The 23,866-nt window shown below is 46.3% G+C and overlaps 2 protein-coding genes across 6 annotated transcripts in view; one reads left to right on the top strand and one right to left on the bottom strand.

The window, feature by feature from the left end:
* Nucleotides 1-1,309, top strand: part of ANGEL2 (angel homolog 2) — a 16,108-nt gene extending 14,799 nt beyond the window's left edge. For all 3 annotated transcript variants that reach the window (XM_027082955.1, XM_027082957.1, XM_027082956.1), the window contains exon 9: nt 1,067-1,309. In XM_027082955.1, coding sequence (XP_026938756.1) covers nt 1,067-1,218 — 152 coding nt within the window. In that variant the 3' untranslated portion in view covers nt 1,219-1,309. The remainder of the gene's footprint in view (nt 1-1,066) is intronic.
* A 3,540-nt stretch (nt 1,310-4,849) lies between these two features.
* VASH2 (vasohibin 2) overlaps nt 4,850-23,866 on the bottom strand; it is a 36,719-nt gene continuing 17,702 nt past the window's right edge. For all 3 annotated transcript variants that reach the window (XM_027082953.1, XM_027082954.1, XM_027082951.1), the window contains exons 6-8: nt 21,371-21,752; nt 20,030-20,145; nt 4,850-7,354 (exon numbers count right to left, since the gene is read on the bottom strand). In XM_027082953.1, the coding sequence (XP_026938754.1) occupies nt 7,282-7,354; nt 20,030-20,145; nt 21,371-21,752 (571 nt within the window). In that variant the 3' untranslated portion in view covers nt 4,850-7,281. The remainder of the gene's footprint in view (nt 7,355-20,029; nt 20,146-21,370; nt 21,753-23,866) is intronic.

Here is a 23,866-nt window from a genome sequence, read left to right as displayed (position 1 = left end):
TTTTTTTTTTTTTTTTTTTTTTGCGGTACACGGGCCTCACTGTTGCGGCGTCTCCCATTGCAGAGCACAGGCTCCGGGCGCGGGCTCAGCGGCCATGGCTCATGGGCCTAGCCGCTCGGCGGCATGTGGGATCTTCCCGGACCGGGGCACAAACCCGTGTCCCCTGCATCGGCAGGCGGACTCTCAACCACTGCGCCACCAGAGAAGCCCAAGATTTTAAATACTAATCAAAGGACTTAACATGGAGAATAAAGTGCCATTTAAAGTAACTGGAAGTCAAAAATATATTCAGAAAACTGAAAATCCTAAATGTGGACAGCTATTTTGTTTTTCCTGATTTTCCCCTTTTTTCTTTTCCTTTTTCTTTTTTCAGTGCTACTTTTCTTTTCCCATCTGTTTGTTTGTTTTCTCCTTCACAAGGATAACCTTACTAGTAACATTCAGGAGGGGGTTTACTCCTCTCTGCTAGATCAACTCTGCAAAATAAGCTTGCTTTGAATTTGTAATAAGGTTCTGGTAGTTGTCATACTGAAGAACACTCACTAGGTGGCGGAAGTGTGCCATGGACCAGCATCGCTACTGTTAACATTAAGAGCACATCCTCTTTTACTCTATTTCCATGGGTACTGAGTGTCTGGGACCAAACTATACTAATTTATTCTGCAGTCACCTCATAAACGTCCTACTCAGATGTGGCTTGGTCTGTCTGATTTTATACAACTACAGAAAGGTTGATGGGTGAATTTCTTAGGTAGTTGTCAATCTCAAATTATTCTTAACATCTTATGTGTTGCATTGATATTTTCTTCTAAAGATTATTTGCAGAAGTTGAAATGGAAAAAAAATCTGAAATAGAAAAAAACAAGCATCTGAAACGTCTGTTTGTTAGAGAATTATAATTAGGTTATATCGCAATAAAAATTTAACCATATTCTAAAAACTGTTTCATATTAGACTTCCAGAAGGGTGTCAAGCTATATATCGTTGTTTTAAAAGAAAAAAAAGATTTATATGATTTACAGTAACCTGTTGTTTCACTAAATATGTATATGTTTCTTTAATATAGGAGCCGAAGTTGCTTTGGTTGGTGGCTTGAAACTTCTAGCTAGACTGTCACTTCTTACAGAACAAGACTTATGGACTGTTAATGGACTTCCAAACGAAAATAACTCTTCGGATCATCTGCCTTTATTGGCTAAATTCAGACTTGAGCTCTGACTCCTTTGTTTTTTTTTTTTCGGTACGCGGGCCTCTCACTGTTGTGGCATCTCTCGTTGCAGAGCACAGGCTCCAGACGTGCAGGCCAGCGGCCATGGCTCACGGGCCTAGCCGCTCCACGGCATGTGGGCTCTTCCCGGGGCACGAACCCGTGTCCCCTGCATCGGCAGGTGGACTCTCAACCACTGCGCCACCTGGGAAGCCCCTTACTCTTCTTTGATTACATATATACTGTGCTTTCCCATTTATGTTCTTTTTCAAAGAATGTAAAGTTGTTCTTAAGAGTTTGCATGTTACTTATTTTTATGCTATGGAATTTCTGAAGAGGTTATGTTAAATGCTTGAAACAGGTAGCAGAAGAAACAAGTTTACAACAATTTTCTTTTTTGATAATGAAAAAATATTTTCCTGACAAGTGAGATCTAAACGCTCTTTATTGTAAAAGAGTTGTAAATATTTATTATAAATTCCAGTAAAATTGACAGTGATTTTTAAATATAGTGCAGTTTCTTTAGTCCTCTTAGTAAAGAATTTCATGTTTTTGGCAAGCTTTACAGTGGATCCAAAATATCTTTGAGTTCTTACAAACCACAACTCATTTCCCTTGCAGAGGCCCGATTTCATCATGAGGATCATATGTTTGTTGAGTCCTAAGTAGTTCATCTCAGAAATCATCGGGTTCACAAGTGTCCAGCCAACCATTGTAGTTTGTTTTTGAGGGGGCTCAGTAATGCTTTTCAAAATTGTACAGATTGCTTAATCCATCTTCTTACTATCCTGAGCCATGTAATATGCCTGCATTTTATTGGGGAAATATAGGTCACCATAACTAGTAGGATGAAGTGCTTTACACAAGCCCACTTTCCATCCTGTCATAGACCATTGCAGGATACCTAGGAGAGGCAGAGATTGGGGTTATGCCTTGTGTTTCCCTAGTAATTTTTTTTTTTTTTAATATTCGGTTTCAAGAAAAGATCCCTGAATTGGGAAAGATATTTTATTTTACTTAACTAATCCTGTAGAAATTTATTTTATTAGGAAACATATTTGGAACAAAGTGGCAGCTATAAGGTTATTTTTATTTTGCCTTAGAAATAAGAGGAAGCCAGCAAAACTCTAGAGAGATATCAGCTTGGAGACCTAATACTCGTAAGTAGTAACTTTAACTGTTTTGTTTTGTTGTGGTTTAACTGTTGTGGTTTTGTTTCTAAAATGTTTTATCATGATGCAGCAGTGTGAGATGATGCTGATTTTTTTTATAAAGTGGTGAAGATCAGGCCTAAAAAATCCTGTAGTTGGCTCTGTATAAGTGTTTGAATCAAAAATTTTTAAACATAATTGAAAATTTCCTTTTTTAGACATTGGGATCAAAGAATTATGTACATTTTTACTAAGTAGTAATTTTATACTGAATTATACAATGGGTTTTACAGTGGGTTTTTTTTACAGTGGGTTTTCTTAATAGAATACTTCATCTTAAATTAGAAAGCAGCAGCTACTTTATAGTCTTGGACTTTAAAAGTTTTTCTACTAAAGTATTTACTACAATGTTTAAAAAATAAACCAGATAAATACCCCCAAAAGGCATGTGGGTTACAAGGATTTGCCTAGTAAAAATTATAGCGATAAGCAAGTACTTTTAACTGTTTAATGTCTTTCTCTCACAGTATTAACTATAGTTCTAGGATTTTTCATTTCGTAGTAAGTTTTCAGAAAATTGTATGTTCTAATTAGCAGATATTGTCATCATCAAATAATAACAGCACATAGTATATTTATCCCCTTTTAGTATTGGGGAAAGAAAAATGAAGATTCATTGATTACTACTTTGTGTTGTGTGAATTTATTAACTAACTTTATATATAGGTATTGTTGATAAACATCCCTGAAAACCTCTATGAAAACTTAATTTTTTGTATCCTGATTAATATATTGTGATTTTAGGCCCTTTTCATGTGCTTCACTTCAGTAGAGTTAATCCATAAAATTGCTTTCTACTTTAGCTTATAGAATGAAGTATTATTTTGTGTACTGGAGGCCAAAGGGTCCATGTAACATCATAGCTTTTTAAAGCTCCACTAGGGACTTCTCTGGTGGTGCAGTGGTTAAGAATCCACCTGCCAATGCAGGCGACATGGGTTCAGTCCCTGGTCCGGGAAGAACACGCATGCCGCGGAGCACCTAAGCCTGTGTTCCACAACTACTGAGCGTGCAAGCCACAACTACTGAAGCCTGTGCGCCTAGAGCCCGTGCTCTGCAACGAGAAGCCACTGCAGTGAGAAGCCTGCGCACTGCAACGAAGAGTAGCCCCCACTTGCTGCAACTAGAGAAAGCCTGTGCACAGCAATGAAGACCCAGTGCAGCCAAAAATAAATTTATATTAAAAAAAAAAGCTCCACTAAAATTAACGTCCATTTTCTTTACTTTTTTTGGTCCAAAGAGTTAATAACTCTGTTGGATCCTTGTATTTATCTGCCAAAATTAAATTAATTTAAATTTGGTTAATTGCTGAAACCAAATCTCCCAGTCTCAAGGGCTATGCTATCCAAGTGTGTGTGGGGGGCGGGGGTTTTTTTTTTTTCTTTGGCTGCACCCTGCGACTTGTGGGATCTTAGTTCCCTGACTAGGGATTGAACCTGGGCCATGGCAGTGAAAGCAGAGTCCTAACCCCTGGACCTCCAGGGAATTCCCTATGCTATTTAAGTTTTAAATGGAAAGGGATATATTATGGAGTAGTGAAATGCTTTACTGTATGTAGCCTTTGCTATCAGTATGCGTGTTTGAAATCATCTTTTTTGGAATGTAGCAGCGGTCTGCTTTTAACCCTTTGCTTTCATAAAAAAACTAAGATCCAGAGAATTCAAGGGGTTGGAGAAACATTCACGTCAAGTCATTTGCACTTTTTCCCTGTAAGTTACCTAATATATTATTGTACTAGTACATCTGTGCCTGAAGATTTTGTGGTAGATGTACTAAGCTGTGTAACTGACTTGTTGCCTCTTCTAAATTGTTTCATTACCCTTTTCAGCCTTTATTACTTAGGGTGATACCAAAATATAAGTGAATTAAGATACACCAAAATAGAGTGATGTTTAACACAGAGTCTGAAAATTGTGGATGACAACAAGGGTGAGAGAGTGATAAATTAGTTTACCAACAAGGGTGACAGAGTGATAAATTAGTTTACTAGGACAAGTATGTAATAAGAGGAATAAGAAAAAAATCACACCATTTATATTTTTAGAAGGAAAACAATCCTTGAGTTTCCAGGATGGTTTTATTAAAGTCCCATGCTGTGTATAAACATACAAGTGATGAGAAAAACATTAACTTGAAACATGCACTTATCTGGCATTCTCTAAAATACCATTATACAAGTTTTCATTTACTTAGAAAAATACCCACTAAAACAATCACAGTTTTTCTTAAAAGATTTTAAAAAAATGTGTTGGCCAGAACAAAGTCCAGAGAATAAACAAGATTCTGAATTGCATGTCAAAAAAACTGTACAAGGTTGTACATAAAACTATAGCTTACAAAAGCCTCGGGTATAGTAAGAATACTGAATTAAGATTTCCAAAGTTCTATTTACCAATATCTATTAATAAAATCCTTATGAAATAATTGACTTAGAAAAAGTGAAATGCTCATGATTTCAGAGTGTGTAGAAAACACTAAATACCACTTTCTGAAATAAAGTGTACTCAAAACAGCACAACATGTAGTCTAGAATCAAAATTTCTGTCATTCATTTAAACTTTGCATGTATTACCATAATGGCTTAAGCATAAAATTTCTCTTGCATTAATAACTTTAAAAACTAGATTTCAGATCACTTCATAGTTTTGTTTTTTATCTTTTGAATTATAGCCAGTTTTAAAATCAGTTCTAGGGGGTAAATCATGTCTTTTTTTTTTTCTTGCCTTATCAATTAAATTACTTCACTAGAATGTAGGAGTTTGTTGCCTTTCTCATATCTTTTAGAAATTAACATACTCCATAGGCAATAAAAATAGAATAACAACCAAGAACATTTTAAATTAATTTTCACATTTCTGTGACTAACTCTTGCTTTGGGGAAATGAATCTTAAAATCAAGAAATGAGTGTGGAATAAATCAGGTTACTAATTGAATCATCAAGCCAGTTGGCAGTTTTAAGGCTTATACATCAGCATATTAGAAACAGGCTGTATTCCTATTCCTTTCCCCTTTTCTGTGGGAAACAAGAGGCTATGCATTCAAGAGGCATTGACATTCCATATTTTAGATTGGACAGTACTTAATACTTGGAAAATCCTATTCCAAGCTCTTAGAATGATTGCAATGTTTTAAGTAGTCTACTTATTGGATATAGTATTTTCAGATTGATAAACAGATGATGGTATTTCATCTAGAGAGAGAGCTAGGTCAGTATTGTTTTAGAATGAGAATGAAATGATTCACTGGCGACTGCAAACATCTAAATACAAGTGGCCATGAGGCTGCAAATGGGTTTATCTTGTGAAGATTAAGGATAACTCATTTTAAATTCTGCTAACTGATAGTACTATTCTTGAGGAAAGTGGTTTAAGTTCCGAATTTTTAACTTATGCTGTATTTTAATCTAACTGAGATGTACACTTCAGTCAAAGAAAACCAGAGGGGGAAGTACTGAGACTGAAATAACACTTTTGTTGACTAGCAGACTTCACTTAAATATGCCTTTTGGTCTCATGAGTTGGCATGGTTGCTAAGATCAAACAAATGAAACGGAAGCTGTACTCTTGATAACATACAGACTTGGTATGCTGTTAGAGTTATTCTGTGTGGTCTGCAGCCAGAAGTTACACTGTAACTACCATATGCAGGCCGGATATTCATACTGTGCTCCGTGGACTAAATCACACTATAAGGTGTAACACTGCACCTGAAGACTTTTCCATTAAAACTAAGGTTCTGCTTCTCTAATTCATTGTATTTTCCAATACCAGTTCCTAAGCATCCTGAAGTGGTACCTAAAAGCAATGTACTGGAAAATAATCACATCGTGTTGTATTTGGTCTTAATATAAGACATCAGAACACATCTCTAACAGCAGTGAGTCCTTCAGAATCGAGGCCTGACTTAGAGTTTCGAAATCAGGTGAAATGGGATCAGCAAGGTTAGCTGGTTCTCAAGACCTACTGATTCACTCCTGGCCTGTGCCTTTGAGTGTGTTACTGTCAGAGGTAATTGCAATACTACTAAATGTGTGTAACAGTTCATGACCCTGTGTGCTTTTTGCTGGACTCTGCAAAGTTTAAATGTTAGTGACAGAACATAGACTAGCTTCTGAACGTGCTTTTCTTTTGTTTTGAAAGAACAAAAACTGCTGTCAGTGAATGCTTTAAGAAAGGTTTAAGAAAGAAGTAACTCCAAGGTCCTGAAAATGGTTTCCCGTATTGCCAGAAGAATTTCAGTGCTTTTCTAGTAAAACACTTGCATATATAATACCTTAAATTTCATCGCATGTGTGCACCAGGAAAAAAATTCCAGACCTTGTGGAGATCCCCATGGAAAATATTGGGGAAACAATACAAATAGAATATAAAAAAACAAAACACCATTAAATTTGCATATCTGATGTCAAGATGCTGAGGTAATATTGACTGCTTACAAAAAGACCCCACCAATCTTTGCCGCTGTTATTGCTGAAAAAGACATTAATACTGATTGAGTTTACCTTACTATATCAAAAGTGGGAGGGAGGGTTTCATGAACATTTACTACTGCTGTTTAAAACAAGTAAAAGAATGTAGGTAAATGGGAAAATATAAAACTACAGTTATGGTCTTATCCTTTCTATCTGGAGTGAGGGAGACAGTCTGACCACAGTGGGATTTATTACTTAGCCTTTTCATGGTTGTCCCTTCGTGAATTTTTTTAAAGTTCATTGTTACCACCCACTCAGAGTCTATTCCAAGTGAACCCTTACAAATAAAATTCACAAGTTCTTAATAAATAGTTGCAGTTCCTCCTGAAGATGCTGGGTAAAGTGCAGACAGAAGCACCATAGAAGCCCTGTTGCTGGCTGTATTGCTGGCCTAAATTCGGATTTGATAGCCCACTTCATTCAGAGTGCTGAGATCAGCCACCTTCTTTTCAGGCAATGCAGGCCTAAGGGTAAAAGAAAGACGGTAGGCGAGAGGGGAAGGGACAGAAAGATCATTCAGTATTGTCAGGGACCTCTACCCTTTTGGTATTTGCCCCCCCTACACACACACACACACACCAGCCTTAGCTCCCAACTCCACCTCTTGTTTCTCAAATCCACCTTTATAGGTTTTAAGGAACCTTTTAATAGGCTTTCATTGTAGAGTTCAAAAAAAATTTACAGGTTGCTGAATGAGTTTCTTCAACTTTAAGCCTGAACTTGGTCACACTAACTTCTGAAACCTAGTTTCTGTAAACCTTGCAAGGGTCTAAAAATGTTTGACTACAGTAGAACTGAACATCTGAACCAGATTCTCCTAGAAACCTTGGCCTCCTTGTGTCGCTGCCCTGGGGAAGCCCAGCACCTACAAGATGTCTCAGGTGACTCAGGTTCTTGTGAAGATTCTCAGTCACTATTCATTCCAGGCTTGAGGGTATAAAATCAGGATGAATCTTTTAGAATTCATCTGTAAAAGCAGGTCAGTGTGGAAAATCATTCAGTGGCAAATCACCTCTCTTCCCTAAATACATTTTCTCAAGCACTTTACAATATGACAGTACACTCAAGCATTTATAGGAAGTCGTAAGAAAGTACTTCAAGGTGGGGAAAGAAATCATTCAGTAGCACATCATCTGTCTTCATTGAAGATACTTCCTAGGTGACTTCCCAGTATAAAATCATACCTAAGTGTTCTCATGATTTATCTCACAATTTTTTCCATTTTTAAAATGAGCCTCGGGGCTTCCCTGGTGGCGCAGTGGTTGAGAATCTGCCTGCCAATGCAGGGGACACGGGTTGGTGCCCCGGTCTGGGAAGATCCCACATGCCATGGAGCAACTAGGCCCGTGTACCACAACTACTGAGCCTGCGCGTCTGGAGCCTGTGCTGTGCAACAAGAGAGGCCGCGACAGTGAGAGGCCCGCGCACCACAATGAGGAGTGGCCCCCGCTCACCACAACTAGAGAAAGCCCTCGCACAGAAACGGAGACCCAACACAGCAAAAATAAATTAATTAAATTTTTTAAAAGGCAAAATTCCTTAAAAAAAAAAAAAAGAGCCTCCTCCTCACCTTCTTTGGTAAGACATAACCCAGATTGTAAACCAGTATGTCTGGGTTCTAACTGAAAAGTTTCACGTTTTTACAAGAAGATCAAAGACATTTTTAGGTTACACTTGAACCTTGTCTTAAGTGTTAAAAAAAAAAGAAGAGAGAGACCAAAATGAAAATATAATTGTTTAAAAGTTTCTTGGTTTATACCTTTGAAAGATTTCCTAGCAATAAATTTGTTTTTCCCTTGGCATGAATGTGGTCCAAGTCATTCAGCGTTGCTAGAACGAGAAATCAACAGCCAGCTTCTACTTAGGGTGCTGCTCCATAAAGGACACCAGGCTTAATTTCGGCAACAAATTCTACCACCCCTCACGTTCTCATTCTCTCTCTCCTTGGCCCTCCCTCTCCCCTCTTCCTCCCTCTCTCCCTCCCTTTCTTGTTTTCAGAGATGTCCCATTTCTGAACAGTCATTAGCAGTCTATGATCATCCCCTCTGAAACTAGATTATCCAAAGTGGTACAAAAACCTTCCCTGACCTGCTACTTGGCACTACGAAAATAACTTGTAACCTTTCTTTTCTCCGTTGCACGGGGCTTACTTCTCAGCTGGACCACGTGCCCTGCTTGATTGGTCAGGAATCATGCCTCTCATTCCTTTGTGTATCTTCTGGTGCCCAGGATACACAGATGATACTGATAAATATGGTCGGCTGTGGGTAGAAATCCCAATACTTCCTTGCCTACACCCTTCATTGTATCAAAGCGCCTAAGGCTTCTGACCTTCAGGGCAATGGTGTCCCAGCGCATACATGCCCTAGAGATTAGCCATTCCCTATAAACAGAGCCACTGCCTCAGGCCTGGTAGAGTGGCTCCGGGGACAACTGCAAGAGCCATTCTTGAGTTGACGGCTAAAGGGAGCACGCTTTTGCTTGAGGATTCAAACTTAAACTTGTATTTCTGCCCTAGTCCTTGGCCAACTAATGTGGGGAGAACTAGGGATTTTGCAGACAAGCCAGGTTCACAGTCCATATGTATCAATATCTTGTTCATTTTGTCATAAAGCCTGAAAGAAGTCTGTTTTGTCTCCTTGCCTGGCGTGGTGCTGTCTTCACAAATAGCTAATATGAACTTTCTCCCTCAAGTGGACTCCCCTTAAGTTAGCATCAGCCTAAGGCAAATGTGGTTAGAAAGGTAAATTACTCCCCCCCTCCGCAGTGTGCCCCACTTTTAGAAAATTCAGTAGTCAAAAATCCACTGGCCGGGCTTCCATGGTGGCGCAGTGGTTAAGAATCCGCCTGCGAATGCGGGGGACACGGGTTCGAGCCCTGGTCCGGGAAGATCCCATATGCCGTGGAGCAGCTAAGCCCATGCGCCAGAACTGCCGAGCCTGTGCTGTAGAGACCGCGAGCCACAACTACTGAACCCACGTGCTGCAACTACTGAAGCCCGCACGCCTAGAGCCCGTGCTCCGCAACGAGAAGCCAGTGCAGTGAGAAGCCCACGCACTGCAACGAAGAGTAGCCCCCGCTCGCCGCAACTAGAGAAAAGCCCACACGCAGTAACGAAGACCCAATGCAGCCAAAAATAAATTTATTTAAAAAAAAATCCACTGGCCAAAGGATAAGCTTGAAGTACCCATGTGCATTCCTTGCTTTAGAAAAGGATTCAATAGGGATCATTCCCTATAGCAACTGAAATAATTTTCCACCATGGCAGCTCTTTAGATCGCCCGTTGCCTCTGAAAGTTTAGCAATCCCTTGTGCTTAACAAGAGAATCCCTTGCTCCACAGTCCTCGCAGCACCTACCAATTAGCTCACCCCAGTTTCCGAACCTTTCTTGCACATGCTTTCTTCCTGGCCTGGCATCTTCCTCAACACCAAGTCACACCTCTCCTCATCCTGAGACTCGAAAGGTGCTGCCCTTCCTATATGAGAATAATGCTAGTAAGACCCTAGCTTCATATCATTTCTCAGGGGTTGGGATAACTCTGCACTGACCTATTTTCTCTCCCTCGGTCCTCTCACCAACAGCACCTGCTGGAAAGGCAGTGGCAGGACAGGCGACAGGGTAGGTCAAGGAGAGAACAAACCCTACCCACTCAGCCCTGTAACGAGGGCTTCCCTGGGGTCACTGCAGTGACAGGCCACAGGCACAAACCACACGCTTGCCACCTCCTCAGAAGCCACTTTTGGGCCACTCTCCTGGCTTCCTCCTTTTGGATCCCCTCAGCCCTGATAAACAGAATTTTCATATTTTTCGAACTTGCTGTGCCCTGAAAATTTCTCCCTTTACCTTTCCCATGTTCTGCTCTCAGCACCCTTGAAAACAGATGCACTTTAATGAGGGGCTCTTATGTGGGAATTCCCTGGCATCCCAGGGGTTAGGACTCAGCGCGCTCACTGCCAGGGGCCCGGGTTTGATCCCTGGTCAGGGAACTAAGATCCCATGAGCCGTGCGGTGTGACCAAAAATAAATAAATAAATAATTTGGGGCTCTTTGGCCTCCTTTTTCTAAACCTTTCCTTATCACTTCCACCAGTTCCCTACACCTTCCACGTGCTGAGAAATCACCGTTATAAATAGCTTTTATTTATTAGGCACTTACTCTGGGCCAGGCATTGCTCTAAGCAGTTTACATGGGTGAATTCATTCTCACCATAACGTTATGGCGCTGACAGTGTTACTACCCATTTTACAGAGGAAGAAAGGGAGGCACTGAAAGTTAGGAAGATTGCTCAAAGCAAAGTCGTGTGGTTATTAGCAAGTGGTGGAAACCAGAGTTCTTCCCCAGAATCTAGAGCCCATGCGCTTGACCAAGATGCAAACTGACCCCCATCCCCACGCGAAGTATCCTCCCAAGCATCTGAAGATGACATCAGGCCACTCCTGCCTCTGCACCTTGGCTTTTGGAATGCCTCCTGCTTGTCTTCTTGTCATCCTTTCAAGAACCAACCCAGATGCCACTTCTCCCCTGCAGTATTTTCTAACTTCCTCTCCCCACAGCACACTGCTCCTTGCTCTGTATGCGCTGGTGTTTCCTTTTGTACATCTGCTAAAGAATCTCGAAGGCTCATAATCCCTGTGCCTGCCTCAGAGACTGCAAACAACTTCAGAGCAGGGATCAAGTGAATTCATCTGTGAATCCCCACTGTTGCACCTGTACCTCTGGATACATTTTTTTGTCTAGTTCTGACTAACGTGTAAACGGCTGATAGGACTTCATTCTGTTACGTTTGTCATGGGATATTTTTATTTTAACAAAGTCCTAAGCCAGGAATTCAAGCCACCATGACACCATTCGAAGAATTAACAAGTAGGAAGAATTTTTTTTTTTTCTGCGTAAGAGAGGCTTTACCTTATCTCCGAAAGCTATTTGGGGAACCTGCCTACTTGTACAGTTGAATGTGGTTCTGCGACGACAGACAGCTTGGGGGCTTCCAATGGAAAGGGACTAAGCTGCCTCCTTCCTCTGTATCTCCACCCCTCCCACCTCCCCGCAAGAGCCCAGAACCCAGAAGAGGGGGAAAAAAAAGGTTAACACTGGCAGAAAATGAGTTAAACTGAGATTCCTGGTGACCCATCCGTAAGGTGAAACCCTTTTCTTTCTCAGCAACACTGGTTACAATTTCCTGGCCTGGCGAAGGGCAGAAGTGGGTTATCACAGCATGCCACCTGCCCGTGGACCTAGCCAGAAATACTGTTCAGTCCTTGCCAGCTCATGTCAGGGCCAGAGCTGGGGGAGCTATTGAGTGTGGAGAGGCCTCTTCCAAGTACTCCCCTGGTTATAATTAGAATATTGCAAGGGGGGTTATTTTTAAGAAACACAAGCACCAGGATAATGATTCAGCCGGGTCTGCGCTTGCCCAGAACCTCGCATCAGATCCAGGGTTATTATTTTAGAACAATATATTTCTCCAAACCCCTCCCCAGTCCAAACAAGGAAAAGAAATCAAAGGATTCTCCTCTGGAAAGCTCTCGGGCACCTTCTACTTTAGGGGAAGCGGGGTAGGGACTTCAGGTTTCCTTTGATGCACTTTGTGGATGGAAAAGGGGGCGCTCCTCTCCGAGCACAAATGGAAAATCCCAGCCCCAACTGTATCCAGGGTGAACCAGGGTGACGGATCGATGGCCTGGTCCCAGGTCCACCCTCAGCCCCACCCTCAGGCCTGCATCCCAGGAGTCAGCCGCAGCGGAGCTGTGCAGAGGGGGAGGTGGGCTGGGGAGGACAGGGCAACTGTTCCACGGAGAAGGTATTCTGTGAGACGTGCCACTGCTATTCACCACACACACCCTAGTGTTCGCTAACTACACCTTGACAGTTCGGGCAGAGTGAACTGTCTCCAGGTGGCACATCGTGTCTTCCTCAGGGCCGAGGAAGAGCTCGGCTAGATTGGATGTTGGTGTTGAAGCCGCCAAGAAGCATCAGAACCAGAAAGTGATGGCAGCACGTTGGGGACAGAAGCGGGGACAACATCATATCCTGGGGCTGAATGAGTTGGCGTGCGTCTGTGTGACACTGGCTTTCGGGAAAGAGGCAGTAAGTGGAGGAAAAGCCTACAGCGTTTTCCCTAAAACCACCCAGTCCCCTTTCTGTCCCTCCGACTAAGGGCTGTGTCTGGGGCATCTCCTCTCCTCACATCCCAACTCCCCAGCCCCCAAGCTGTCACTGGGTAGGATGGGTCAGAGGGCCTGAGTGGCAGCCGGACAGCAGGGCTCCTGAAACTTGCTTGCTACTTACTCATTCACGAGAATTTATTAAGCAGCGCCTTGTGCCAAGCACCTTGCAAGTCTTGGGGTTACCAAGACAGATGGCAGCTCCGTGGAGCCACCATCCACTCCCCTTTCTTCCAATGGAAATTTACCTCTTGCTTCTCCCCTACGAGTGTGAGATACTGATTCAGGGACAGGGCCCAGCTCTGTCCAGTTCAGGGCTGCCTGATGGGGACGCACAGACCACCAGTCGGGCTGCTCATGCTTCTTGCTTCTGTTTCCCCTGAGGTCACAGCCCCTCAGGGTGGGGGTGCACGTGCCCGTGTTCACACGCACCGTCCTCACACACCACACGCTCGCAAGGACCAGCTGAGCTGTGATCCTTGTGGTCTCTGGATTCGAGAAAGGGATACACGGTAAAGGAGCAATGTTAATCTCTTGGTCCTCAGCGTTAAGGGTGTGGAACGGACTAAATCAGGGATGGTGTTGGCCCCGCCTTCACAAGCTCAGGGAGACCCCAGGCCCTCCTCTCTGGTCTAGTCTGGCAGCAGTCAGGTCAGGCCAGGGCCCGATTTAGGACTCATGGCCCATGCGGGTACGCCTCAGGGACGAACACTGGGTGGTTCCCGCCCACCTGTCACCTTCATTCAAAGCCTGCTCCTTGCTCACATTCCTTACTTCCCAGGACCGCAGGCACCACTGCTGGCAGCTGACAGGGCAGACAGCTGAGGCTGCTATGTGAACAGACAGGCTTGAGGCAAGAGAGATGTGGCTCTGAAAAGATCCTCCAGCCCTTTGCCCCTTCTTCCAAGCCCTCCCCGGCCAGGAGCTCTGGCCAGAGACCAAGCGCCATGGGCCACTGAGATTCCACGGCGCAGCTTCCAGGCTCTGATCTCCCCTCCCCTTTCCATGGCAGAGAACCCCTGTAGGAACCCCAACCGGGCATGACTGTTTCCATCGTCAGCTCTGGAGGCTCTTGACTCACTCTGCCAGAGGCAGTCTTTCCTGATAAGGCCCATCACTCCATCTTGGTTTCCTCAAGCATCCCCGGGGACCCTGGACCACATGAAATCCCCTGGGGAACGAAGTTGGGCGGGCCTCTGAGTTGGAGACTACCTCCTCCGAGCTCCTGGAAAGAAACCCCACATCATCGTGGAGGCTTCACTTCTCCCTCCATAACCTTCCTAGTTTTCTCTCCCTCTTTGTGCCCCTGCTACGTTCCATGTGAAGGCAATTTTCCCCTTTCCCCCCTTGGGGAGATTTTCTCATTTGGGGTCTATAGAGAATGACTTCTTGGGCCCCACTCAAAATATCTTCGATGTGATTAGATCATGGAATCAAACTGCTTCTCCTATGACTACATTATGACTTCATTTAGAAATGACTTGAGGGCCTCACTCAACCAGTTGCCTGGAGGCATCTTCATGAGCCTGGTGATAGAACAGAGAAGGAATTCCCTCATCCAGCTGTGGCCCAGCAGTGGAAGGAGAACTCTCACGGGGCTGAGTAACCTCTGCGACCCTGAGGGTCTCCAGCAGGGTGAGTAAAGCCCACTGGAGGCACGAAGTGCCCTCGAGACAGATGACAAAGAAGGGAAATCAAAGAGAAGGAAAAAAAACAATTGTGAACAGCAAAGAAGAGAGCAGAGACAGAGGGGAAGAAAGGAGTCAGAGCGGGGGAGAAGAGAAAGATGGTCTTGTGGGTCCTGAGGGACTCTTGCCCCAGTTCAGAAGAACGCTCCTCGGGGTCACTCCGGGTGGTAGGAGCTGCCTTCATGCGAACACAGGCAGCCCAGCCAGAAAACCACTGTCCACTCACCCCCACTCCCCCGGGTTCAGGCTACAGTCAGCAGGCCAAGAGCTGTGGACTGTCAGAGACGGGAAGGACCCCAGGGAGCATCTGAGGTTCTCAGTGGAAGCATTTTAGGTGGAATGGTTCTTTACGGGGGAGGACGGTCCATAGCTTTGCAGGGCATTTACCATCTTGGCTCCCAGGCCCTAATGGGAGTATTACCACTGTTGATAAGCAAAACCCTCCCCTCCCACTGCACGTCTAACCCTTTTCCCCCAGGGGGCGCCCTGGCTCCTGTTGAGAACCTCTGTGAACACCCCTCAGTGAAGAGCTAAGCGGGGACTGAGGCCCAGAGTTGTAGAGGAGTTGATTCAAGTTCGCAAAAGGCCTTTTACACCTAGATCTAACCTCCATCTCCCTGACTCTGTAATTACGAACTTCAGGAAACAACCTGGCTGTTCCGTGTGGACGCTTCTCTAAACACTCCTAGAGGAGCAGCGAGTACGAGAAAGGACTCGTGGGTGGAGGGGTGGAGGGGTCCCTGTTTCTCTCTTGAAACGCTGTCTCAGCTGACAGTAAGGTAGTCACTGCTACTTGCCCTCCTCCCACTCAGCTGACTCTCTGTCAACCCAGTGACATTGATCCTCCTTCCTAGAAGGATTATTCAGACATGTGCAAAAATGGAGAGGAATGCAGGGCTGGAAGTAGCTCCAGCTGCAGGGAGGTGGTGGCTGAGGATATAAAGTCACTAAAATTATCCACGCACAGACAGGGGCTGGGGCCCCACAGCTGATGGGCCTCTCGCCTGTTATGGTAATTTTCCACCCTTTGGGCCACTCCCCGGCCTCACTGTGGCACCCAACACATTTAGAAATGACTTGATGGCCGTAGGTGATGCTGAAATAATAACACAGTGAGAATCACCAAACCCTTGCTAATCCTGACCATGCTACAGTAGGATGCCCAGAGTTGGAGTTATGGGGTCATAATCAAATTTATCACTTTCTCGTTTCCTAGCCAAAAGCAAGATTACCTGGAGAAAAGCCTGCTTGGTGAAGGCCATGGGTAGAAGCTGAGAAGCTGCTTTTCTCCAGACACACCTCTAGGAACCAGGCTGTCCTGGATTCTAGTCTGTTGCAATGGCGGAGGCTGGGAGCCGGAGAGGGATGGAGGGGCCCGGTGCTCAGTTCTTCCCGTGGTCCTCACCTCTCACAGCCCTCATCTCCTGCATCTCTCTTCCCTCTCTTCCGACACATGGTGGCCCCTGTCATCCCTCACCCAGCCCTGCAACCCACAAGTCAGGGTTTAGGAGGAACCGGGGAGAGACTCTTCCCTCCTCGTAACTCCTCCATCCACTGTGAAACTCAGCCAAGATATTTGCCCTCTAGATTCCTCTCCTGACCTCCAAACACTAGGAGAAAAGAAGCGGCAGGGGCTTCCACCACCAAGAATAACCGTGGTCTTCCTGGATTTGCTCACATCAAATTGTCCACAGGAACCCACAAGCCACCTGGGTTCCCTTGATGGGCAAACAACCAAGGCCACCTGGCCCCAACTGGGAAAGAAAAAATCCCCATATTCTGACCTTGGGAGGAGTTTATGAAGGAAGACTCCTGGGAACCAGTGCTCTGCCCAGAAGAAGGGGCTGCGGAGAAGGGTCATGAGTCCAAGGGATTCTGAGGCTGCTTGCAGCCACTCTTCACCTTTTGGGGAAAGTTTACATTTTCACTGCACCATGAGCCGCCACCTGTGTGCTCCTGGGGCCTGCTCGGCTACAGCTGGGACCGATTCAGGGCATGAAGGAGGCTGGTGGAATTGAATCTCAAGTCCCTGCACGTCTTTCTTCCTGACCCCTTCCCAGGCCCACTCCCACGCCTCAGGAGGGTGGGCCCTGACACTAGAGGGTGGCTTTGCACTCACATCCTAGGCAGTCTAACAGCCGTCCTCTGCAGGCACCGGTGTGCTTGCGTGCCTTAGCTGCACGACAAAGTAGCTGCAGGTCAGAGCAGGGGCATGGCCTGGGGGGTGACTGAGAACAAGATTTCTCTATCTGGCCCACAGGAGAAAGACCAGTTGGGTTCCTCCCAGAGTGACTTCAGTGGGGCCCAACCATGGGTCCAGGCCCCGGTCACACCCTCTAACCTCACCCCAGCAACCTCATTATCCAGAGGCCCAGGCAGGACCAGGCAGGGCTGAGCCCCTGAACCACACTCAATGGCCTCATCCGCCCCTCTCAGCAGACGTAAGACCTTCATCTTGACGTTCTGGGTTTTTTTTTTTAAGTCAAGCTCCAAATCAGTTCTCCCACATTGATTGATCACACGGTGGCTCTCCAGGTGTGGTCCCTGGACCGGAGCATCAGTATCACCAGGGAACTTGTGAGAAGGGCACCTTCTCAGGCCCCACCCAGATCTGCTGACTCAGGAAGGCTGGGGGCAGGGCCTGGGAACCTGTTTGAACAAGCCCTCCGGGTGGTTCTAGGTTTGCTCAAGCTTGAGAACCGGGTTATAGGATCCTTCTGCCTCTCCTCAGATGGGCCCCGTGTGCAGCCCTTTCTTCACCCTGTACTGATGACCCACCTCCTCACTCCCACCAGATGAGTCGGCCTCCTGCCCCAGCAGGATCAAAGCCGTCCAATGTAACGTCATCAACTTCTACTTCCTCATCCCCCGTTTAAACCCTCCCTCTTCCCCACTGTTTTCTGCGGGCACAGGCGTACTCCTCCACACTCCTGACCCTTTCTCTCGCCCTCTGCTTCTTCCACATCTACTACGCTGGGTCTTCTTCCTCTGGCCCACTCAGGACCTTGACATCACTTCTTTTCTCTCTTTTCTCTCCCTTCTTTCCTTGCAAATGTATCCAGCTGTTGTTTCAGCTGTCACTTCTGAGGGGATGGCTCTAAGAGCATGATCTCTCTTTCCCAACATCCTCCAACTCCAGACCTGCATTTTCAGCAACTTCTACAACAAACACCCCGCTCCCTGGGTGCCTAAGAAGTACCTCAAAGTCCACAGTCCAAACTCAAATTCACCTTCTTACCCCACTCAAACCACCACCAATACCACCACCATCACCAGCAGCTTGTCATCCTGACTTTTGTCTCTACAATCAGTTTCTAAGACCTTATTGGCTTTACCATCCCTGGGCGATCACAGTAACTTTTTCTGGTTAAAAACTGAGTATATTTTGGACCGCAAAGTTCCCGTGGACCCAAGTGAAAGGACGTGTCCAGGAATCGCCTTAAAAACCAACGGCTGCCATTCTGTGCATAAATCCGTCAGGTAGAATGCCTAGGGTTTCATGTACCCTGAACGCCAGGGTCTCAAGGGGAGAGAAAGACTCTACGGACTGCTCAACGTTTGCTGAAGAGTGGGAGCCCCTCAGGAAAGGACTCAGGCCTCCACGGGCAGAAAGGATAATCTACCAGATTAAAGGGCCCCCTTCCCTGCTTCAGCAGCCACCAGATTCCCATTTCTGGGTCACTCACTCTATGCCAAATGACCCTCTCGGAAGGGCTTACATGTCCATAGTCCTGTGAGACAACTGCTACTTCGTTCAGGGACAGCAATGAATGGATGTTAGAATCAGAGAGGAGGAGACACAGGGTTAGGGCCAGGGTCAAGGGTACTCGTCGGTATCAGGGTCAGAGGCCATGTATGAAAGGCTTGAAGCCATCTTGCTCCCTGAAAGGACACACCTATGTTGAAACCACCCTGACTGACCTTCAGCTACAGGAGGAGCACCTGACCCTCCTGCTTTGTCCTTCCTCCCCTTTCAAACCCTGGGTTGCAGTCATTTTGCCCAAGGCCTTCCTGGCTGTCGATGCTGAAGCCTGGGATTGGCAGTGGGAGGTGGAGGGGAGATGAACAGGAAACCTTCCTCAGAACTGACAATACGTGGTCCTGTCCTATTCTTCCAAAAACAGAACCGATGCTCCCTCCCCCGCCACCTTCCCAGAGTCAAGAGACCTGGGTTCTAGCCCCAGTGCCATCACTGGCCAGCTACACGACACAGCAAAAGATGACAAACCTTTTTTGTGCTCTGGTTTCTTCATCTAAAAAGGAAAACCGTGAAACTCTCCCTTCTCCCTCTACAGAACTGATGTGACAGTAACATGCTTGCGTACAGCAGTTCACCATTAACAAATCGCTCTCATTACGTCTTCTAACTTGATCCTTACAGTACCTTGTGATATAGGCAAGAAAAGCATTTTTATCCTCTTTGACGGATGAGGAAACTCAGGCTCCCGAAGGATTTGCCCAGGCTGCAAGGTTAATAGGCAGCAGAGCCGGGGTCCAAGCTTGACCTCTGTGCCCTGTACCACTCGGTCCCCTGCACGGTGAGAACCCATGTGACAGACACAGCGTGCTGCTGCTATTAATCAAGGTAGTCGTTTTTCCCAGTGTAATTATGACCCACATATTTGCCAGTGGACTATCGCTCGTTACTTTGGGTAGCCTCAGCATCTCCAATCCATCACTTAAGTGGGTCATTTTGAACTAAGATGCAGGTGTGAAATCACTAGCTTCAGGGCTAAAACAGGGGAGGATACAGTCAACCAGGGAAGAGGATGAGCCTAGTGGTATTTCTGATGCCACCATCCATGGAGGGCGATCACGCTTTCTGCTGGGCACAGAAGGCTAAGGTTTTAGGCAAGTTCATCACTTCTAACAATCTCATTTTTGGGGTGAGAGAACTTGAGCCCAGAAAGGCTGCATGACATGCCTAAGGCCCCATAGCTCCTTAAGCAGCTGAGCTGGCTCCAGACATGGGTTTCCTAACTCTAAGGCCAATGCTCCTTCCATGCTGCCGGGATTTCGCACTGTTTCTCCATCTCACACCAGCTGGGGCTTATCCCTCCAACTGTGTCTCCATCTGACAGCCAGGAGGGTAAGAGCACTGTGGGTGATGTGCATGGTGGATCCTTTTCCATAAGAGATGTCCACCGAACGAGGGGCAGATCTCTTGGAGATCACCATTTGTTTCAAATGCCGAGCCCAGGACACAACTTCATCCCCAAGGGCCAGGACAACCTCCCAAACGTGTGTGTTGGGCCTTAATTTGGGGAAGAGGAAATACTACTCACGACTTGTCTCGCCTGCCGAGCCGTCTTGGGGGGCTCGCCTGCCTCCGTCGGGGGGACAGTGATTTTCCCCGGCTTCTCGCTTGGGTTGGAGAGTGGGCACTTGCAGGTTTCAGGAGCTGGAGGAGATACGAGGAGTTACCACGTTGCTTCCTAACAGCCCCGCCCTCGCGCCTTCCTACAGCCCAGCATCTCAACCCCTGCCCATGCATGATCCCGGGGTTTAGAAAGCCCTGAGCTGGAGGCCTCCTCCTGACACACAGATGTGCTTCTCTCATGCTGCACTGACAAGCAGCAGAGGTACCACTTCCCAGAGGATGACGGGATTACACTTGTGCCCCTTTCCCCACGGCAGAGAGAGGAACAGAGCCCCATGTCTCAGCCTCCTGGGGCTGTTCGGTTGCTCAGAAAATTACCCTCTCGCGGAGGCAAAGTCCCATCCATGTTGCCCCAGAAGCCAGCTTGTTCCTTTTCTGACCCGCCCACCCCGCACGCATGCGCAGAGCGGGTCCAGCTGATCCAGGATCTCCATTACAGGTGCTGCCAAGTGAAGTCCCCAGGTGCTAAACACAACCAAGCCTGAATTCGGCATAATCCCTTGCCCCTGCGGGTCTCAGCATACACACAGGCTTTCTCTCTCAGTGATTCCACGAGCTCTGGAGGAGCAGGGACAAACAGGCATCCTGTCACCTTGGAAGTGACATGGTAGAAGGAAGAAGGGCTTATGAGTGTAGTTTATATAAAGCCAGCAGAGCGCATGCTCCTTTGTTTGCTTTTGTGACTCCAGGTCAGAATTTTATGCCAAAGGGCTTTGCAACTTACAAAGCAAAGCAGAGATAAAACACGACTCTGAACTAGATTATACAGCAAGGTGACCCACTCATCCTGGCTTGCCTGAGACTTTCTTGGCTTTAAGTACTGAAAATCTCATTTCCTCAGAAACCCCTCAGTTTCAGGGAAACTGAGATGACTGGCCACTCCTACTATAAAGACAAAACAGAATAAAACAAAACTAGAGCCTTAGTATAAAATGACTAACATTTTAGATTGACTCAGAGAAGGAACTGCAGGCCAAGACTCTGCTTCAGCTACAACACCTAAATTGAACTTAGCTCTAGTTTTTAAAGTAGTAAATGCAAAGACTTAAATTGTCCATGTCAAAAATTGAATGATATTTTTTTAACAGGGTGCCTACTAAGCAAGATAACCTCAAGAAACTTTTGACCATCTCAGAAACACAGGGCACGTGGCAATAGAGAAAGAGAGAGGGAGGGAGGGAGAAAGAGAGAGAGAGAATGAGGAAAGAACTCCCTTGCATTGCTCATTTGCCTCCCCTGCACCTACCTTCATTCTCATGTCCCTGGCATATTTCTCCAGCTCCTTCCTTATGTCAGCCCTCAACATCTTTGAGACATTGAGGACCAGCTGCTTCCACTCGATGGGCTGGAAGCTATGAGGCTCATGGGGGACATACAACCCAATCTTGACCTTCTTGACTGTGTGCAGATATTTCTTGTAGGAGTCTTCAAAGTCAAAGATGAGGTCACTCAGAGTCCGAAAGGTCAATGGCTTGTCCATCAGCTCAGCCCTCCGGCTCATGCCCAGTGAGCCGTAGCGGCCATTGCAGTAAATCCCCAGCACAACGTGGTGAAAGTAGTTTCCTGAGAAGTAGGTTTTAAAGCTGATGGGGAATCGCTCGATGGAAGGCTGTCCATTGGTTAAGTATCTTAGAGAATCTCAGTCAAGGAAGAGAAGGGAGGCTTGAAGACACCAGAACTTGGACTGCCAGGAAAGGAAGGAAGCCCATACGGTCAGTGGGTCTACCCCTCTGCCTCTGAGCAGGCCCAGGCCTGACCTTTCCAGACCGATCGTCTTATAAAGGATTCACTGGATATCTTTGAGTACCCGCTACATGGTGCATACCAAACCAAATTAATATGGGACAAAAAGGGAAGACTTGCCATCTTCTTTAGTAAATAAATAAATGCAAACAAAACCATTAACAACGTACTTTATCCTCCCTTGGTGCTCTACAGGGGATGATAAGCTATTAAAAGTCGGTTTCTGCCATTGGAATGATGTTCTCAGTCGTTAATTCTGGCTGGAGTATGTGGGACAGACCAGGAATTGAAGGCCTCTGCAATGGTGCTGGGAGAAATGACAACCAGAGCCCAGGCAAGGCAGGGGAGATGTAAGACACAGACCAACTGACAGGATGGGAAGGGACAGAATGGTGTCAGAATGGGTCACATCTGCGCCTTGTCTGCTCCTCTCATTGGCCCCAGCATACCCATGCCGGTAGCCTTGGGTACCACAGAGAGCTGCCTGCAGCATCCGAACCTCAGGCTCCCTTCAGCCCCCAACCCAGCTGGTGTCACAGCTCGGCTCTCTCCACGTGTTGGCCCGTCTGGATCGAGCCACCCAGCCTCTTACCATTAACTCGGTTTGGGCCCAGCAACCCCATCTGGTGCAGCTTCAAGTAACTACCCCCACTGACTCCACACGCTGCAGCGACGGACAGGAGGCACCACAACCTCAAGTCCACCTCAAAGTTTCTGCACAGCCCTGGCGTGGCCGTGGAGACTCAAAGACCCAACTCCTCTGGAAGTTCAAATACACCCTGCTGAAGACCATTGGTGTCTTCGGACCTTTTCTAAGGGAAATAACAATCCAGGCTCTTAACATGGTGGCTCGTGCACAGTCAGTGCTCAGTAAGTGGGTACCATTCTCCACTCTCTGAGAACTTGTCTTCACCATTTCTTGCCCCTGCTCCAATTTACCTTCCACACAGTGGCCAGAATGATCTATTGAAGCTAAAATTTGGTACATGTCACTCTTCTGCCTAAGTTTTCAGTGTCTCTCATCTTCTCCAGGACTTGGTCCAAATCCCTCAGCAAAGTCCTGCCATGATTCAGCCCCTGCTCGTCATCCCTTTGTACCGTCTCATCTCCCCCACACTCTGGGCTCACACACTGACCCACAGTTGACCCATGACTTTTTTTTTTTTTTTGCCTGCAGTGCCGCTTGCAGGATCTCAGTTCCCCACCCAGGAATTGAACCCGCACCCTCAGCAGTGAAAGCGCGGAGTCCTAACCACTAGACCTCCAGGGAACTCCCGACCTGTGACATTTTTGAAGGATACACCCTGAGACCATGAAGAACCCAAAGATCTGTGCCCACTGCCCTCAGCACATACTCCCCCAGAATATGAAGTCAAATATAACTGAATATTTTAAATGACCTTTACATTACAAGGCCACGAGACCAAAGTGACCTATGAAACTTTCAAAAACAAGCTACTAAACCCACTGTATATGACCTCACGTCTCCATCGTCGTATAACTTCTTTTATGGCTTCACTCACACATCAGTCTTACATTGTGGGGGATTTAAACCTGGCAGAGATCTTTGGGGTCTCCTAAGAATCATGAGCGATAAGGATGCTATTGGGGATTTCCCTGGTGGTGCAGTGGTTAAGAATCCGCCTGCCAATGCAGGGGACATGGGTTCAAGCCCTGGTCCCGGAAGATCCCACGTGCCGCAGAGTAACTAAACCCGTACGTCACAACTACTGAGCCTGTGTGTCACAACTACTGAAGCCCGCGCGCCTAAAGCCCGTGCTCCTCAACAAGAGAAGCCACCACAATGAGAAGCCCGCGCACCACAACGAAGAGTAGCCCCTGCTCGCCGCAACTAGAGAAAGCCCGCGCATAGCAACGAAGACCCAACACAGCCAAAAATAATGAAATAAATTTATTTTTTAAAAAAGGATGTTATTGGGCTTACTCTCTTTACACAGGCTGCACTCTGACTGGAACAGCCTCACTTCCTGGGTGTGAT

This window comes from Aethalodelphis obliquidens, unplaced genomic scaffold, assembly GCF_003676395.1.
Source record: "Aethalodelphis obliquidens isolate GAN/ISIS:26980383/991018 unplaced genomic scaffold, ASM367639v1 scaffold48, whole genome shotgun sequence".
Classification (NCBI taxonomy): domain Eukaryota; kingdom Metazoa; phylum Chordata; class Mammalia; order Artiodactyla; family Delphinidae; genus Aethalodelphis; species Aethalodelphis obliquidens.
Note: the sequence above shows the minus strand (reverse complement) of the source record. Positions and strands in the feature narration are given on the sequence as shown.